This window comes from Micromesistius poutassou (assembly GCF_964030765.1).
Source record: "Micromesistius poutassou genome assembly, chromosome: 22".
Lineage (NCBI taxonomy): Eukaryota > Metazoa > Chordata > Actinopteri > Gadiformes > Gadidae > Micromesistius > Micromesistius poutassou.
In genome coordinates this window covers 7300448-7319665 of record NC_140292.1, presented here as the reverse complement: position 1 = coordinate 7319665, position 19218 = coordinate 7300448, and the positions used below count along the sequence as shown (strand labels likewise).

Sequence of the window (19218 nt, the reverse complement as noted above, 5' to 3'; positions counted from 1 at the left end):
ATTTATGAATCATTCTTGATTTAATCTGCTTTAGTTGGATGTCAATACTGAACTACTAAACTACTACAGTATAAAACTACTAAAGAAAAATACACACAGATACGACTACTATACTATTAAACTAAACTACTCAACTATAAGACTAATGAACTACTAAACTAAAGTACTTCTACTACTTACCTTAACTATTAAACTAATATAATTCTGAAGACCTAAACTGCTACACTATAAAACTACTATTCACACTAATGAACTACTGAAGTACTAAACTAATCTACTCAACTTTTGAGACCACTGAAGTACTAAACTAAACTACTAAACTATTAAACTACCTAACTATACTACTCAACTTTTAGACTACTGAACTACTAAACTAAACTACCAAACCATTAGACTACTAAACTTAAAGGGGTAGTTCAGGATTTTGGACATTGGGTCTCATTTCCAAGTGAGCCAGTGTGTTATTTATCATTGGAGACCGTTTAACACTTTTTTTCAGTTTTTATTGGCAGGCTAGCAGTTCCCCTCGACTTGCGCTAGCCTAGCACCAGCGATTTCTGCAACTAGAAGGACTGAATGAAAAGTGTTGAAAACAGTCTCCAATGATAAATAACACACTGGCTCACTTGGAAATGAGACCCGATGTCCAAAATCCTGAACTACCCCTTTAACGACTTTGCTATTAGACTACTGAACTTCTATACTAAACTATTAAACTCTAAGACCACTGAAGTACTAAACTAAACTATTAGACTACTGAACTACTAAACTAAACTACTAAACTATTAGACTACTGAACTAAACTACTAAACTATTAGACTACTGAACTACTAAATTAAACTACCAAACTATTAGACTACTGAACTACTAAATTAAACTACTAAACTATTAGACTACTGAACTACTAAATTAAACTACCAAACTATTAGACTACTGAATTACTAAACTACTAAACCTCTACACAACAAAACTACAAATCGATCAGCTCACTGAACTACAAAACTCCTAATCTGGTGCTACTCCTCTTCCCCGGCGGTACCTTGTTCCCCAGGTTGACGTTGGCCTGCTTGGAGATGAGCAGTGCGGCCATGTCGGGCCGGCCCTCCTGGGCGGCCAGGTGCAGTGGCGTGACCCCCTGCAGGGACTCTGCGTTGGCCGACGCCCCGCTCTGCAGCAGGCAGCTGGCCACCTCCATCTGGTTCTGCTTGGCCGCAATGTGCAGGGGCGTGTAGCCGTTCTGCACGCACACAGAGACACAGAGAGAGAGAGACAGACAGACAGACAGACAGACAGAGAGAGACCGACAGACAGAGCGACAGGTAGGAACAGACAGGTACAGACAAAGAGGTAAATTGATCAAAAAGTAAATGTCAGGGGATTAATCCACGTTTTGTCTGTCACCACAATTCAATGCTGATATTCATCGGCATTTCACACACTTCATATTTATAATATTTAATAAGCTTATCCCCAACTCTATATTCCCCATCTCAATCTCTGCAACAGCTGAGTGTTTTTTACTGTAATTTATATCTTTGTTATTGCTGCACTATTCCTTGCTATTTGGCCCTCATTTAAGAATCTTCAAAATAAATGAGATGTTTTTTCTATGCCTACTACGCAGTTGCTGTTGCTTTGTCCTCAGAATTTCACTGTTCAGAATGACCCTGTTTTATACTGTGCATTTGATAAATACAAAACCTTGACACTTGACACTTGCTTTGTGTGTCTCACCCGTGCGGTGCTGTGTGCAGATCCTCCCTTGCTGACCAGCAGTTTAACAACATCCAGGTTGTTATGATGGACGGCGACATGGAGGGGGGCCAGGCCGTTCTGGTACACACACACACACACACAAAAAATATAAAGCAAAACAATACAGTACACAAAATAAAGTGTGTGTGTGTGTCTGAGAGTGTGTTTCTGTGTGTGTGTGTACATGCTAGGGCTGACCGATAAATCGTATTTTCATCGTCATCGCGATATGAACATGCGCGGTTAACACATCGCAAAAGATGCCTGAAACGCGATGAATAAGAAAAATAATTTTATTTACACGCGCCATGCACTCAGCATGCGAACATTTGACCTATCAGATGGAGCCCTGGATACATGCGCCATGCATTCACACCATTTGGCCAATCAGATGAAGCCCCAGCTAGCCGTCGGCGGGAGCGTACCTATGTTCCCCGGGTTCTATGTTCCCCGGTCGCGACTATGTTTTTCGTAGGCGGAATCCGGAAAAAGTTCAGCCTCAAGCGCGGTTCTATGGCGCTGTTGCTATTATGACGGAGAGATAAATGAGCTTTGAGCTTTGATAAATGAGCTTTTTGAGAGTGGCATCTCCCATCCCCTTTAAGAGCCAGCGCATTTTGACTTGGCGAGTTGATATTTTGACAGCGCGTTTGCATTCTCCGCTGAGACAGATGCATGACCACGTGAATTTCAAACTTCAAATGGCTCAGTTTATGGCCAAATAATATACATAATTAACACATGGAATAGCGTTTTCTTCTCCAACTTCAGAAACACTGATTCGTCATGTAAATTGCGGCAAAGACAACTTAAAACATATGATATGCGGACACGGTCCTCGATGGCCGCAACTGTGGGTCTATTTAATGATATGCGGCAATACATTAACAAACATCGTTTGTTACCAGTATTGTATACATTATCGTTATCGACTTGTGTTCATAATATGCATGTGTCCCCCTGTTAATATACATCGCCATGGACTGCATTATGCGTTCCGTGTTTAATTTGCGTGTGTTTAGACAGATGGGCGCGCACACACACGCGCACCAAGCATCACCCGCATTCATTCATTCTTTTAAACACTCACTCGCGGTAAAACTGTTTTCTCACGATCAAATACTCATCAATCCTAAAAGTAATGGGCTTGTACACGATGTCTGGGTCAAGAACATATGTGTTTGCTGTACGGTGTTTGCAGATGCATTGATTTAAAAGTAGGCCTACTACAACTTACCGCTGTATCAGCTGTTCTTTCCCAAATCATTTAACCAATCATTTACCCTAAAACTAGATTTTGTTTTGGAAGCCTGGAATATAGGCCTACTTTGCTCGAATGTAGTATTGTTATTAGGCTATTATTATTTTAACGCATGGCATAGCCTACTATACTTCATTCATGCAGCCCAAAAAATGTTTCCACAATCCACACGCTATTTCTATGCAGTTTCACACATATGAATAATCTTTGACATCATAATATTTAAATCAGGTTAATAGTTTGCATGTTTGTGCTGTGTATAGCCTACGTGTGTGTAAGCGTAGGCTAGTTCCGACCTGCCATGGCACGTCAAAATAGCAACAACAACTGCGCTATCCGCTATAGACCAGGTATTTTTCCGTCAGTGGCGCAATTGCATTGGCGCATTTTTTAGATCACTAAAATAGCACCAAGTATAATTTGCGCCGGAACACGCCCCTGCTTTTCGCCGCACAAGTGTAGTGGTGCCTGGTTGCTGCGGGGGGAAATCAGCTTTGCGCCGGGTGCAAACTAGCAACGACACATGCGTCGGTGTAGAAAGTCAATTGCACCGGGTGCAAGATAGGGCCCTTCTTCTGTTTGGCGCACATGGCTAATTTGCATACGGGCACAGGACTGGCTGGCTCCGCTTGGCAAAAAATATAACATATTCGTGAATAAATGTTTATATAATGTTAATATATTTTTTTTTTGGACGAAATTTGAGACCCCCTTCAAATTTTGCTTTTGAGGCTTTCAGAGGGTCTCATGGGTTAATCGGAGGGGCCCAGTTTATTTATCGCAAGTCATATCGTCATCGCAATATTGAACAATGGTATCGCACATCGCAGATTTTCCTCATATCGTGCAGGCCTAGTACATGCATGTGTGTGTGTATGTGTGCACGTATGTCTGTGCATGCGTGCGTGCGTGCGTGTGCGTGCATATGTCTGCAGGGGGTTCTCTCACCTTTCCCGCTGCGTTGGGATTGGCACCTCGCTCCAGCAGGAGCTCTGCTACATCCACCTTTCCATATTTGGACGCCACATGGAGGGGGGTGAAGCCTTTCTGCTCACAGACACACACACACACACACACACACACACACACACACACACACACACACACACACACACACACACACACACACACAAAGACACGTCAGACACACACACACACACACACACACACACACACACGTCAGACACCGTACACACAAACAAGTCCTGTCTGCCCATGGATTCCCATAGCAACCACATTCACGTAGCAACCGCATTCATGCTCAGGTGTAAAGGGAAGCGAAGGGAAGTGTGTCTGGTGTTGATGCTCCTGGGGCAGCATCGACGCCTTCTCGTACCTTGGTCATCTTTGTCTGCTCAGCGGAGCCATCCAGCAGGATGCGGATGGTGTGGGCGTGTCCCTCGCGGGCGGCGATGTGTAAGGGGGTGTGGCCCGCGGTGGTGGTGGAGTCCGGGTTGGCCTTGTGCTCCAGCAGCAGCTTCACCAGTTCTTTGTGGCCCATGCGGGCCGCACAGTGCAGGGGGGTCTGGTCGTCCTGCTCACACACACACACACACACACACACACACACACACACACACACACACACACACACACACACACACACACACACACACACACACAGAGGGGAAGGGAAGCGGAGGGTGGGGCTGTGAGCTTTTATTGTGAGGCAACCAATCAGAGACTAACCTGACTCTTGCCAGATGAATTTCGTTCCGCCTAGCTCCACTCATCCATCTGGGATCGCTCCCGCTGGGAGGTATTTGGGGACTACCAGAAAATGATAGAGCCAATCAGGAACTCCGGGCGGGATTTTTTATAGATGTGACATAGCGGAGAAGCGACTGTTTTAATTCAGACAACAATGGCGGCTCGCATCGAGGAAGCAAGCGTCAACATTGATGCTTCTATTTCATCCGTGTTGTCCAATCTAGCGACTATGTTTTTTTTAAAAGAACATCAGAGAACGGCTCTGAAGGCTCGTCACGGGTTGGTTTCGATGTGAGTGGTTGAAGTAGCACGTCAATAAAGATGGATCAGTGGAGCTAGGCGGAACGAAATTCATCTGGCGAGAGTCAGGTTAATCAGAGACAGCATCAAATTAAAAACAACAACCAATCAGAGACAACATCCAATCATAGACATCATCTGATTAGAAACAACATCCAATCAGAGACAGCATCCAATACAAACATCACCCAATTAGAAAAAATATCCAATCATATACATCATCTGATTAGAAACAACATCTAATCAGTGACAGCATCCAACTATTAACAACATACAATCAGAAGTGAGGTATTTCGGCCAATGGAATCCATACAAACATAGTTAAGAGCGAAGATAAGGAACACTGTTGCACTAGTTAAAATCATGATTTTAATGGATCCTTTATTCCACAGGGATGGACTTTTAACACAAACTACATTCGAAGGTCATGGCTAGTCTTCACAAAGCTTTATTCACACAGCCACCAATAATGGCGATGAGTCAACCGCACAACAGAGCAGCTGACTCACTGAGGTCTGTTATGAAGCAGTATGTGAACAGCCAAAGAGTCAGAACAGCAGGGGGCCTACCTTGGCCTTGGCGTCCACCTGGGCAGTGTTCTGGAGCAGGAACGCGGCCACTTCACAGTGGCCAGCTCTGGACGCCATGTGGAGAGGAGTCTCCACTTTCTGGAGACAACACAAGGGGTCGAGGACACTGAGTCACACTGGTTTATATGAAGAACACAAGGGGTCGGGGACACTGAGTCACACTGGTTTATATGAATAACACAAGGGGTCGGGGACACTGAGTCACACTGGTTTATATGAAGAACACAAGGGGTCGGGGACACTTAGTTCAACCGGTTTATATGAAGAACACAAGGGGTCGGGGACACTTAGTTCAACCGGTTTATATGAAGAACACAAGGGGTCGGTAAAGACAAGCTAAACTGGTTTATATGATGAACCCAAGGGGTCGGTGAAGCTTAGTCAAACTGGTTTATCTGAAGAACACAAGGGGTGAGTGAATCATAAAGATAAAGTCTCCCTCACCACGTTGGAAGCATTGGGAGAGGCTCCTCTCAGCAGCAGGTTCTTCACGATGCTCAGGTGGCCCATGAACGCCGCCACATGAAGAGGAGTGAGACCAGACTGACACACACACACACACACACACACACACACACACACACACACACACACACACACACACACACACACACACACACACATACACACACACACACACACACACACACACACACACACACACAGATAGTAGATAATTAGACACCTAATCGCAGCACTTTGTAGATTCAATCAAATGTTGTACAGCCATTACTTAAATCTGCCATGCTTGTACATTATTAATGCAACGAGTTATTCACAAACATCGGCGAGTAATATTTCACTGGAAATGCATTATTTCAGACATGCTATCCTCTAAATATAACTCCCTCCGGAAATGATTGTACAACTTGTACAACAAGACTTCCCCCTAAAGCTGTTTAAAATAACGGCGTTAGGTAACGCCGTTATTTTTTCAGTAATGGGGTAATCTAACTAATTTCTGTTTCTGTCGTTATGATGCCGTTATCGTTACTGAATGTTAAATGCGGTGCGCTACTATGAATTGATTGAATAAACTGCGTAATCCAAACGTGTTTATTTATGTTTATTTTAGATTTTACAGTACTAAACTCTAAGTCTCTCAATATCCTCTCAATATGGCAGTATTGACAAAGACAAATCCCATGATGCATTGTGATGTACACCCCTATAGCCCTCTTCCTACCTCAGTAACGGCCTCCAGAGAGGCTGAGTGTTTGAGCAGCAGGTCCATGGAGCGCATGTGGTTCTTCTTGCAGGCGATGTGGAGAGGAGTGAAGCCATTCTGCAGAACAAACACACACACACACACACACACACACACAGTGAAGATAGTGTACATAAACAACAGTTTAAAGTGTTCTGGTTACTTGACTCAATCCCCAATCCTTTTGCGCTTGCGCTTTTTCCTTAAACAGCGGCTGTGGATTTCAATTTTGTACCATTAAGGAAATCGATATATTACTTTGTAATTCCATTTTTGATCCTGCTGCACTTAAAAAAAATCCCAAAGAGTCACATACATTTTTTGTTAGATTATTCTCTAATGGTTTAGTGGAACAAAAGATAGCCCTTATGAACAGAGTAAATAAAGTAACAGCAATGATAAAGCGCTGACCAGTGCACGGGCGTTGGCCTTTGCCCCCTTGTCCAGCAGCACTTTGCCCATGCGGTGGTGACCGCAGTGGGCCGCCACATGCAGTGGCGTCAGGTGGTCCAGGGTGATGTCATCGATCTCAGCGTTGTACTGCAGCAGCTGCCGCACGCAGTCCATGTGATCACCTTGGGCCGCCATGTGGATGGGAGACAGGCCGTTCTGACCGGAGAGAGAGAGAGAGAGAGAGAGAGAGAGAGAGAGAGAGAGAGAGAGAGAGAGAGAGAGAGAGAGAGAGAGGGGACACGCACAGGAGGTTAGCAGGGGGAGGGTACAGGGAGGGACGCACCGGAAGTGAGGTGGAGATGTACATGACGTTAGATAGAGATGCACAGGAAGTGAGGTAAAGATGTACAGGAAGTTAGATAGAGGTGTACAGGAAGATAGATAGAGATGCACAGGAAGTGAAGTAAAGATGTACAGGAAGTGAAGAAAAGATGAACAGGAAGATAGAGATGAACAGGAAGTCAAGTAAAGATGTACAGGAAGTTAGATAGAGATGAACAGGAAATAAGATAGAGATGCACAGGAAGTGAAGTAGAGATGCACAAGAAGATGTGAACATGCAGCCAAATCAGTAAAATGTCTCACACGCCAACCAATTTACAGCGGCCGGCAATTGGTAAACAACACCATGTATAGCCATGTAATACCCTCAAATTTTCTGGGTTTGACAGCAGTCCGACAGCCTATACGAACACGTCATGTTTTGGAGTAAGGTACAATTCCAAAATTCAATCTCTCGATTAAAACCATCTGAATCCTTATTGATGCCAAAATGGTTGTTATGGTAGCTTATACTTGTTTATCCTAAGAAGCCATTCTGTTTGTCCTGTATGTATGTATGTATGTATGTATGTATGTATGTATGTTTGTGTGTGTGTGTGTGTGTGTGTGTGTGTGTGTGTGTGTGTGTGTGTGTGTGTGTGTGTGTGTGTGTGTGTGTTGGATCGTGGGGGGATCCACCTTGGTTTTGGCCTGAATGGGGGCACCCTGGTCCAGAAGGATCTCGATGATGCGCACGTGACCATTCCTGGCCGCACAGTGCAGTGGAGTGAGCTCATCCTGGGGGAGGGAGGGGGGAGGAGGGAGAGATAGGGAGAAAGGAAGAGCGAGTGAGAGATAGACCAAGAGGGAGGGATAGAGAGAGGGAGAGAGAGAGAGGGAGGGCAAGGGAGAGGGATGGGGAGACAGTGATGGAGAGGGAAATTATGATAGGAAGGGGAACAGAAAATAGAAAGAGAGGGGGGGGGGGGGGGTGAAAAAGGGTGTGGGATATGAGACAACGGCAAACGACAACACACGAGGAGTGGCCAATCAGCAGGCGGGATGTCCAGCCAGACTCCCGACAGTATGACAACAGAGGCCAGGCGGCTCATGCTCGCTGGCCTGCCAATCAAACGAGGCCCAGAGCAGATAGCCGCCCAGGAACTGCCAAGGAGAACAAGTCAGCAGAAGACGACACCGCAGATCAGCACAATGCAGACGGCAGTAACCACAGCTCAGCATAGCAGCGGCTTTCAGCAACACGTGGGGGGCCTTTGGATATGATTTGAATGTGCTTTAAATCGGGCATTTGCCACTGTATCGCCGTTACACGGTGCGGTTTGCACACAGACTTGTTTATTACAAGCCTCAGTTGTCAGCAAGTGCGGCTTATTGTAAAACCATGGCTACATTCGCTTAATTGCACTACTACTTAGTCATTTGTCAGACGCATGTCATTTACCTTACATGTTGTTAAAAGACAATACCGCTCCGTGATCAAACCGGCGTTACTGTCTCTCCTGGGTTTGCTTTAAACATCAGTTGTCAATATAATTAGAAAAAAATTTTTTTGTTGTGCCAATTCTGCCACAAAGCCGTTTGTGCGAACGCGCCTACCACGAATGAAAACAACAGCAGTAGCACTTTGTTCTGAGTGAATATACCATTTGTAAAGTACTTTAGTGAAGGCTATTCACTAAATTATTTTTCGTCCACACACCCTGCACTGAGATGACGTGTTTGCTGTTGTTTACAGTTGTGCTGAATACACTCGGCGGAATCTGTACAACAAAGCCATTTTGAGGACGTTTAGAGTTCGTTTAGAGCGGAGTGTATGACCAGGACATCCTAGGACATCTTACAGGCAGACTGGAGACACTGGTGCTGGAACTCAGGAGCCTCTGGGGTGGGGGTCCTGACACCCTGACCCCTAGCAGACCTACAACGTGGCACCTTACCTTGGTCTTGGCGTCTATCTGGGCCCCTCTGTCCAGCAGCAGTCGCACCATGATGACGTTGCCCCTCCTGGAGGCGATGTGCAGCGGGGTGATGCCGTTCTGCAAGACAGAAGTCAAGATCAAGTTATTTTATTGTCAAATGCAAATGCTAACTTTACAGGCAACGCAGTTATAGCTTGCAATGAAATGTTTGTGTCCCAAGATCTCCTTAACAATGCATTAATATAAAAAACATAATAAAAGAAAAGAAAAAAAATGGTATAAGATAAGAGTAAAAAGAGCCGGGGAGGGGTGGCTCACAGCGGACCTGTGTACCTGGACACTGAGCAACACGCGTCTAACCATCAGGGATAACGGAGTCTCACCACGTTGTTATTGTGATTAGAATTAGGATTACTATTTCTTTGATTATTGTATAAATAGATGTTTTTTGGGGGTTTTATAAATGTGTGTATTTTATTGTTTTATAAATGTTTGATATGTATTGGTTTTATAAATGTGTGCATGTATTTATTTTATAAATGCATACATATAATACAGTATAATGTTTGTCTATTTATTTCAAAAATGTAGGTTTTTATTTTTTTAGAAATGTTTTTCTATATTCATTTTTTGTGAGGCAGCGAGTTGCAGAGAAGGAGGGATAAAAGCTGCAATATTTATGATTCAGAATTGTAAGGAGCCCTGAACTGAGTTTGCTACTAAATATAGCAACACACAGACTATAATTAAATTGACATTGTAGGAAGGCAAAAACAGAAGGGCATGCAGGTCGCCTTGCAAGACTTTCCCTTTCAGTCTCACTCAGCAGTATCAAAATGATGATTTGCTTTTTATTCAATATTCCTCCAACATACACATACACACAGACACACACACGCCAACACACACACACACACACACACACACACACACACACACACACACACACACACACACACACACACACACGCCAACACCACCTTGGCCAATGTCTGACATTATTCATCACATTGCAGCTATTGGCAGCAGCGCGGAGGATACATTAGTGTCATCGTTGATTCTGATTGGCTGCCCGGCTGAGTCCCACTGACCTTGGGGATGAAGTTGACGTTGGCTCCTCTGTTCAGCAGTAGCTGGGCAACGCTCAGGTTCTCGTAGTGCGCCGCGATGTGCAGAGGCGTGAACCCAGTCTAACAGAGAAAATTGCAGACATCAAAAATATTTTAAGTTAAGTCGGCGCAAGTTGATAACTAGACATGCCGCCGCATGTGAATTTTCGGCAGAAAGTGCATGTGGTTGCATGCTAACTCGCCGTGTGCGCAATATTCCGTGAGCATGCTGACATGCTAATGCTGGCAAGGCTAATGAACGAGAACTCCAAGTTTCAATTCCCCGGGCTGGTTTGAAGCTCAACTTGTGATTGATTGAACAATGGGCGTTTTTTGTTTGGTTGTTTTGGTTTGATAGTGAGTTATGGCACCCCCTGTTGTTAAAGCGGTTCTTACTTTTTGGAGGCTTGCTTGCACGCGGTTTTTATACATGTACCAACATTGACAACCCTGAGTTTTTTGCCTTTGGAATGGTTGAAGTCAGCGTTTTTTTTCCTAATTTGACTTGCATTATGAAAAATAGCTTGCTGAGCACCTTCAACAGTAGCATTATAAATTGACCCTGTGAAGTCATTGTTTCAGCTATCAACAGAAATCTTTCCACATTACCTCAGGGGGTTGTCCTTGATGGTCACACCACATTTTAGGCCTCTGGGGTTCTCTAAAGTGGAATTGTTATTTATTGAACAATAGGCTCATTTGCATGATTTCATTATTCGCATAACTCGCCACAACTCGAAAATAATACCATAAGGTCGGGCAGTATGAAGGAGTATGTGGACCAATTTTGGGTAATTTTGGTTCGTAGGTCAGTTTAAGTTTTTTTTTTTATATTTTCCAAAAAATTCAAGATGCAGAAAAAACTTTCCAGGCGTACCTTGTGGGTCCTTGAGACAAAAACATTCAGCATGTCAAATAAGGCCCAGATACCAAGTTTCAGATTTTTTTATGACACAGAGCTCGGTGCGGGTATTTATGTTTGACCAAGAGTTAAAGCACCCCCTGTGGTCACAGCGGCACAAAACATTCTGGAGACCTCCTTACTTACTGTCTATGCAAAATGATGCATAGACCGATGCAAAAAATATGCAAACTTTAAAAAATCGTAGGAATGGCACAGCCCACGGATACGTGCAATTCCTTCCTTGCAATGGGCTTGGTTTTTTATACCTGCAACACTGTAGTAGGAGATAATTACCAAAAATGAGGCGGAAGAACTATAAAAAGAAAAACAATAAGACACATGACAACAATAGTGTGGCTTGCTTTGCAACCACACTTATAAGGAATGCATCCTCACAGACATACGTATTCTCTCCATGGACGTTAATTTGAACAAATCAAGTGTGTGCTTAGTGAAAGTGTCCTCAGCCTCTTGAGAACGACTTCTAACCTCCCCATCTAACCTCCCCATCTGTCCCTCGATGGCCTGTCTCCGTACTCTCCTTCGATAACGGCCAATCGTAACCGACACACATAATGAGCACAAGCAAAGACTCCTTTGTTGCAACTGTGTCATCCTCAGAGTCTGCGTCAATCGTTTCTCTGCCCCTCAAACTCTGGACTCTGAAACCCCCTCCCATTTGCCCCAAGAACCCTGGACTTCAAACCCATAATGTTATATATATATCATATTGTCATATTGCACATTTCAATCCATTTACTTTTTAAACTTTATTTTACATATACCGTTTTGTTTTTCCTTACCTTTGCACTATTCAGAATTATTTTGCACTATTTAGAATTGATTTATTGTAAATATTACAGATTTTATTCTATATTACCTAATTCTATCCTTTTCTCCTTATTGCACCGTGGGTCAGAGACAAACGCAATTTCGATTCCTCTATTTGTCCTGCACACAGTTTGGAATTTACAATAAAGCTGACTTTGACTTATGTTCATTCACAGAAGAAATTCACAAACAAAAGCTTCCTGAATGACTTTGTCTGCATTCGTCTGAAAGGTGTGTGTGGTGCGGACCGCACCTTGCTCAGCACGTCGGGGTTGGGGTCGTTCTGCAGCAGCACGGCGGCGGTGCGCGTGTCGTCGTTGCGCGCGGCGATGTGCAGCGCGGGCAGCCGCACCTTGCCCTTGGTGCCGTAGTTGATGAGCAGGGCCACCACGTTCTCGTGGCCCTGCTGCAGCGCCACCGCCAGGGGGGTGAAGCCGTCCTGGGGAGGGGGGACGGAGACGGAGGGGGAGGGATGGGGGAGAGCATTACGCATTACCTCATTGCTGCCTTTACGAGTCGGCATTCCAAAGCTATAGGCCAAGCTATGTGATTTGTTCAGGCCTGATTCGGGAATGATCTGAAGGTCCGGTCCCAGAATCTGCAGCTCCGGTCGGGCAGAGGGCGGCAGAGTGGGACTCCCTGGTCGGGATTGATGTGTGAGTAAAAGACACCAACTTTGCTCCATACGATCCCAGTCGGCATGCTCCAGATTTAATCAAACATGTTTGATTTTAACAGGGCTGGTTTTTCCATGATCGACTGGTGCGTGCGGTTTAAAGACACAAATGGGGAATTTGCAACAGACAATGAAAAGTGTGTATTCAATCGTTTTGTCATGGTCTCAGATTGAAGTGTAGTGTGGCCCTAGCTTAAGAGGTGAGAGACGAGGAGGGGCCCCTCGCACCGACACAGAGAATGCACGACAGTAATCCCGGCTGACCTCTGTGGGGAGGCTCTGATTGGCTCCGTTCTCGAGCAGGAACTTGACGACCTCTAAGTGATTCTCTTGGGCAGCCATATAAAGAGGGCTGAAGCCTTTCTGTGAGGGAGAGAGGATCCACACAGAGCCTCACGTCAAACATGTGGAGATTTACGGGGAATCATAAAAGCACACTCACAGTCCCTCACATACACACACATGTAGATTTATTAGTGTTCATGGATGCACGCAAGCACATACGCATGCATCCACACACACACACACACACACACACACACATTGATATTTAGAGATCGTGTTCAGGGATGCAGGCACACACGCCTGCATGTACACACACACTCTCATCCACAACATTTTATTGGTTTTCATGGATTGCACACACACACACACACACACACACACACACACACACACACACACACACATTTATTTACAACTGATTATAGATAAGTGCTTTGCTGACCTACACACACACTGCCTTACACACACATACCTCCTAACTGCTCAATGAGTGTGTGTACTCCATGGGTCTGCTTAAACATGCTCATACACATCCACTACACATGCACCATGGTGAACAATACATATTCAGCCCGACCGTTGTATTGTTCTGTGTATTATGGGATGTGGGGCGAGTCCTCACCTGTGACTGGGAGTTGACGTTGGCCCCGTAGTTCACCAGCTCCGCCACCACCCTCTCCTGCCCCGCCAGCGCTGCTATGTGGAGGGCCGTGTTCCCCTTCTGAAGGTCATTACACGCACAGGCAAACACACATCCAACAGACACACACACACGTATGTACACACACCAAACAAGCAAACACACACATACCACACACACACACACGTACATGACCACACACAAACACACACGCGTACACACACACACACACACACACACACACACACACACACACACACACACACACACACACACACACACACACACACAGTGAGGGGGAGAAGTGAGTCAGAGACCTCCAGACAGAGCATGTAAAAGGTTTAAGGAGGTAACCTTCAGTTTAGATGACTCACAAAATGTATCCCTTCTTTAAATGTCGACTTTTAGTTTAACGTGAACATCTAGGTCTCTCGACTGTGGTTAAAGCGAGCGTAGAGGAAAGGGAGCATCATGACTAGAACCTAAGTGACCATCGTGATATATTATGTATGTGGGTGTAGGAGATGAGAGAGTCGGAGGAGACAAGGTGGGAGTGGGAGGAGTTAAGGGCCATGTTCCATTTGGCTTACTTCCCTATTGCCTATATAGTGAACACTTTTAGGGAATCATTCTCACATGTGAGATGTCGACTCTAACAACATTTGAAACAACAATTGGATATATCCAATTGTTGAGGATATATCCACAGTCTACTTTGAATAGACAAACTGTCACCTTTGCAAAGCACTGCATATTGACATTCCAATTAACACAAGATAATGGGTTTAATTTCAGCTTGGAAGTGTGTGGTAGCTAGCACTTTGAGATTGCTGAAATATAAAGTGCATTACAAATAAAATGTATTATTATTATTATTATTATTATTATTATTAGCTGAGTTGACAAAGGGCGAGGGGAGTGTACTTACCTTGGTGGTGGTCTCCAACACAATGCCATTGTGTAGTAACTCCAACACCATTTTGACGTGACCTTCTTTAGAGGCCAGATGTAACCCGTTGAGTCCATTCTAAGAAAAAACAAACAGACTTTAATTTGATTTAAACAAAATGTATAGCTTCAATGACATGGTGACGAAACATGGGTATCAATGGTATGATACCCAAGGTCTCTCTATAATTCAAGAGTCACGACACAAAACTGTTTTTAAAGTATTAAACGTGCAGAGAGATTATTGTGTTAATGGCATGAAGCTAAAGTGCTAAAGCATGGACGCAAATGACAGTATCTTCTGCTTTCTGAAAGTCTTTTAGCCATATCTAGAAATACCTTCTCTGAATCCCACAGGACCAGGAGCCAGATTTAGATCTTACAAATTATTCCTCCGTCTCTGTGCCCCCCTCCTTCCCTGTCGGCCTGGCTTTGTCTTCGTGTCTGGGTGTTGTCAGCATCAGTTAGGCTAGCGAGCTACGGAATACAGCACGTACGGCGCGAACGCAGCTGCAGTACCACCTGCGGCCAGCAGGTGTCGCAGTTACCCAGTATGGTTGTGCTGCTTCCATACTGCAGTGTCACTTCATTTTAAATCAAGTACCCCTGACTGCAGCCCGCAGACGGAGCCCACATTGAGGGGCGTGCACTTAGTCCACATTGAGGGGCGTGCACTCAGCCCACATTGAGGGTTGAGCAGATTTCCGCTGCCGCCATAGGCTAATGCTCTTGTTAATGTGAGAGTAATGGTAATACTATGTTAAGCTAGCGGGAGCCCACGCTGTTAATTAAATTATAGAAACAGGTGGCACGGGAGTATAGTGACTGGCTATCTTTCTTGCTGCGTACCAGGGACCTATTATAAAGTTAAGCATAGCCTAAACGACTTGTTTAATTATTTGCCTGAAGTACGCATTCTTACATCCGGTTTAGTGATATCAAAATAAGAGTCCTGCATGCAGCCATAGATGTAGAGATTTCTCGTCCGCGCTGCTAATAATATGATACATAATATGATTTTATGAAAGGATTCTGCTCTATGGCATGCCCCTTTATAATGTGGTACTTTCTCAACATTAGGCCATATGCAAAATAAACAATTAACGAAGACATTGAATATCCAAAAGTTATTAAGACTGTCATCAATTTAATTCAACTTTCATACAAGTATAGCCGTCACTCATAGGTTAATACGGGAACCTGTTAACATTTGAATGCCCTTTTTGAGTAAGTATACATGAGATTAAGACATTGAGTGTGTGCGTGTGCGTGCTCACGTAAATTGTCCCTCTGCAAGTTTTGAGCAAAAGGTACTGTGATAATTATCCTACAATTGAATTGGTTTACTTTATATAACAGGGATACAACCTAAATACATGGAATGAAACGTGATACTGTATTCATAACAATTGAATTAAAGCTACATGTGTGACGCACATTGAATTACACCAATCTCAGGAACTCTAACAACTGTCTTTTTATTGAACAGAATAATGTAAAAATAACAAAAAAATTAAAAGAAACTGTCTCAAATGTCTACTCACAAGAGGCAAACACTTTCAGGTTTCTCTTGTCAAACATCTCCACACAGAACATTTCGTAATCATTCTTTGATTTAAAGAAGAAGCACAACGGTTCAATCTTATTCTGGCTTTCTTCCAGGTCCCTGCAGTCATCGGACCTCAGCTCTGTTGATGCTGCCTCCAGCTCTTCACCTTTCATCCCAATGATTATTGGGAGAGAAAAGCTGTCAGTGAAGGACTGCAACTGGCACCACGCTGCTGCCTCAATTGCCCCCTTAAGGAAAACATCATCTTCCTTGCAGAAGAAAGAAAAATGATGTGTCTGTACTTGACAAAAACACAATCATTTACATCCTACTCTCCCAAAACCACACAATGGTATGCTAACAAAGGCTACTACTACTGATGAGTTTTCAGTGATGAACAAAACTATTAAACTATAACCACTATAACAACTATAACCACTGGGGTGACTGGAGGGGCCACTGGGGTGACTGGAGGGGCCACTGGGGTGACTGGAGGGGCCACTGGGATGACTGGAGGGGCCACTGGGATGACTGGAGGGGCCACATGTCTCTCTGGAGGGGCCACTGGGGTGACTGGAGGGGCCACTGGGATGACTGGAGGGGCCACATGTCTCTCTGGAGGGGCCACTGGGGTGACTGGAGGGGCCACTGGGATGACTGGAGGGGCCACTGGGATGACTGGAGGGGCCACATGTCTCTCTGGAGGGGCCACTGGGGTGACTGGAGGGGCCACATGTCTCTCTGGAGGGGCCACTGGGGTGACTGGAGGGGCCACATGTCTCTCTGGAGGGGCCTGTGGGGTGTCGTGAGATTCCAGGTGCTTTAAGAGCTGTTTTCGGTTTATAATTGTAATTGCACAATTATAACAATGAAAGTGGCTAGTCTTCCTGCAACCTAAACCGCACTTTATGATCGTGAACTCTGAAAGAAGAAATATACAAGATATACAATACAATTAATAAAAACTGCTTTCATTACGGACATATTTTAGATTGTGTATTTAAAATGGTATCAAATATATATAATAATAATTTAAAAATTAAGAAAATGTACCTCTGTATTTAACCGAGGCATGGCATTTAATATGATGGTCGATCTCATATTTTGACCCTTTATATCTGCAGAAGGGGCAGTGATGAAGACCGCTGCTGTCCAGCTGTATTTCAGGGCTCTCGCCATCTACAATTACACTGACGTGTCTCTAAAAGTCAAAGAAAACCAGTATAAACATAAAAGCAGTTTTCTACAAAAAAAAACATTGCAGCGTTTCGGTTTTCTATTTTTCGGCTGCTTTGTATAAGATGGCTTGTGCATATACACAATGTAATTAGACTAAAATCATATTGATATTCGATTTCTGTGGACTCTTATGAACATTTCAAGACCCAACATGAAGTATCAACTCATTGCTAAGGATATCCACAACGACAATAAAGTAAGAATGCACCAAGGGAGGGGGAGGGGGAGGGTGAGGGGGGCTATTTTGACCTAAGACACTAGGATATATTTGATCTATATTCGCTAAACATATTTATTCCACCGAATGGTTGACATTGGTTGACATTCCTGAGATTCTCTCAACCTTATGATGCCGAAAATTGATCTAGCATGTTGGGGGGGAAGGGGTGATGTAACTAAAACTTAATGATGTAACTAAAAACACAATGGCAGGAATATTACTAAATATATTAAGCATTTTGACAGTCTCACTAACTTGCATGTTTCATGTGTCGAACAGCATCTTTCTTCTTTTCTTCATTTATATAGAAGTCGTTTCTGAGTTGACCCCGTTCGCCTGAACTCAATGTGGACTGAGTGCCCGCCCCTCAATGTGGACTAAGTGCACGCCCCTCAATGTGGGCTGAGTGCACGCCCCTCAATGTGGGCTCCGTCTGCGGGCTGCAGTCAGGGGCTTCTCTTTTAAATTGGCAACGCATCCCCTCCACTGAGCAGGCGCACAGAGAGCAGGCAGCATGTGAATGCCTTGTATCTGTGCCTCCGTTTAGACGGCCAGAGAAACACACTGTTATTGGTTCAGTTCAGTCCATATGCATGACAATGATGTAGGAGGCCAACAGCATTTTGCACAGAATGAACAGACAGTAGGCCTTCCCATACACAAGAATGACATAAGTCGTCATGGGAAAAATATGAATCTTTTTAGAAAGAAAAAGAAGAAAATCCAAATATTAAAGGAATTAAGGATGGAAGCAAGAAAAACAATATGTGTGATTGAAACAAAGAAAGATGATGGGCAAAAGGAGAAGGAAAGGAGGAAAGAAAGAAACAGTAAGAGCAAGGGAAGAGGAGTTGGGGCTGCGGAGGAGTGACAAGTAGATGGATTTGTAGCACTTTAGGTGAAAGAGACTGCAGGGCCAAATCTACAGTAAGGACGGGGATAACATCAATCTCATGGAGTACTCCCCTCCCCTCCCCTCTCCTCTCCTCCCCTCTTCTCCTCCACTTCCTCCCTCCTCTCTTCTCCTCCACTCTCCTCTTCTCCTCCCCGCCCTCCCCTCCCTTCCTCTCCCCTCCCCTTCCCTCCTCTTCTCTCCTCTCATCTCCTCTCCTTTCCTGTCCAATTCCCTCTTCTCCCCTCCCCACTCTTCTCCCCTCCTTTCCTCCCCTCCTCCCCTACCCTCCCCTCCTCTCCTCCCCGCTCCCCTCCTCGAGAACATGCTCTTCCTCCTGAGCTGTTAAAACATTACAGGACAAATAGGATCCCACTAATAGAGACAATGAGAAATAAGCTTAATGGTGCGTACTGGTGTAGCTGCAAGTGCTGTGTGTGTGTGTGTG

The 19218-nt window shown here is 44.5% G+C and overlaps 1 protein-coding gene and 1 long non-coding RNA gene across 2 annotated transcripts in view; both read right to left on the bottom strand.

The window, feature by feature from the left end:
- Nucleotides 1-19218, bottom strand: part of ank1b (ankyrin 1, erythrocytic b) — a gene marked incomplete at its 5' end in the record, with an annotated part of 54004 nt that overhangs the window by 26025 nt on the left and 8761 nt on the right. The window contains 15 exons of the mRNA XM_084486392.1: nucleotides 1040-1237; nucleotides 1735-1833; nucleotides 3965-4063; nucleotides 4353-4550; nucleotides 5596-5694; nucleotides 6061-6159; nucleotides 6803-6901; nucleotides 7235-7432; nucleotides 8237-8335; nucleotides 9496-9594; nucleotides 10569-10667; nucleotides 12575-12760; nucleotides 13262-13360; nucleotides 13905-14003; nucleotides 14851-14949. Coding sequence (XP_084342518.1) covers nucleotides 1040-1237; nucleotides 1735-1833; nucleotides 3965-4063; nucleotides 4353-4550; nucleotides 5596-5694; nucleotides 6061-6159; nucleotides 6803-6901; nucleotides 7235-7432; nucleotides 8237-8335; nucleotides 9496-9594; nucleotides 10569-10667; nucleotides 12575-12760; nucleotides 13262-13360; nucleotides 13905-14003; nucleotides 14851-14949 — 1869 coding nt within the window. The remainder of the gene's footprint in view (nucleotides 1-1039; nucleotides 1238-1734; nucleotides 1834-3964; nucleotides 4064-4352; nucleotides 4551-5595; nucleotides 5695-6060; nucleotides 6160-6802; nucleotides 6902-7234; nucleotides 7433-8236; nucleotides 8336-9495; nucleotides 9595-10568; nucleotides 10668-12574; nucleotides 12761-13261; nucleotides 13361-13904; nucleotides 14004-14850; nucleotides 14950-19218) is intronic.
- LOC311367903 lies at nucleotides 16105-18225 on the bottom strand. Its single transcript, XR_014639832.1, has 3 exons — nucleotides 18134-18225; nucleotides 17473-17620; nucleotides 16105-16688 (listed from the first exon to the last, which is right to left on the bottom strand). It is a non-coding gene; the product is annotated as an uncharacterized lncRNA (long non-coding RNA).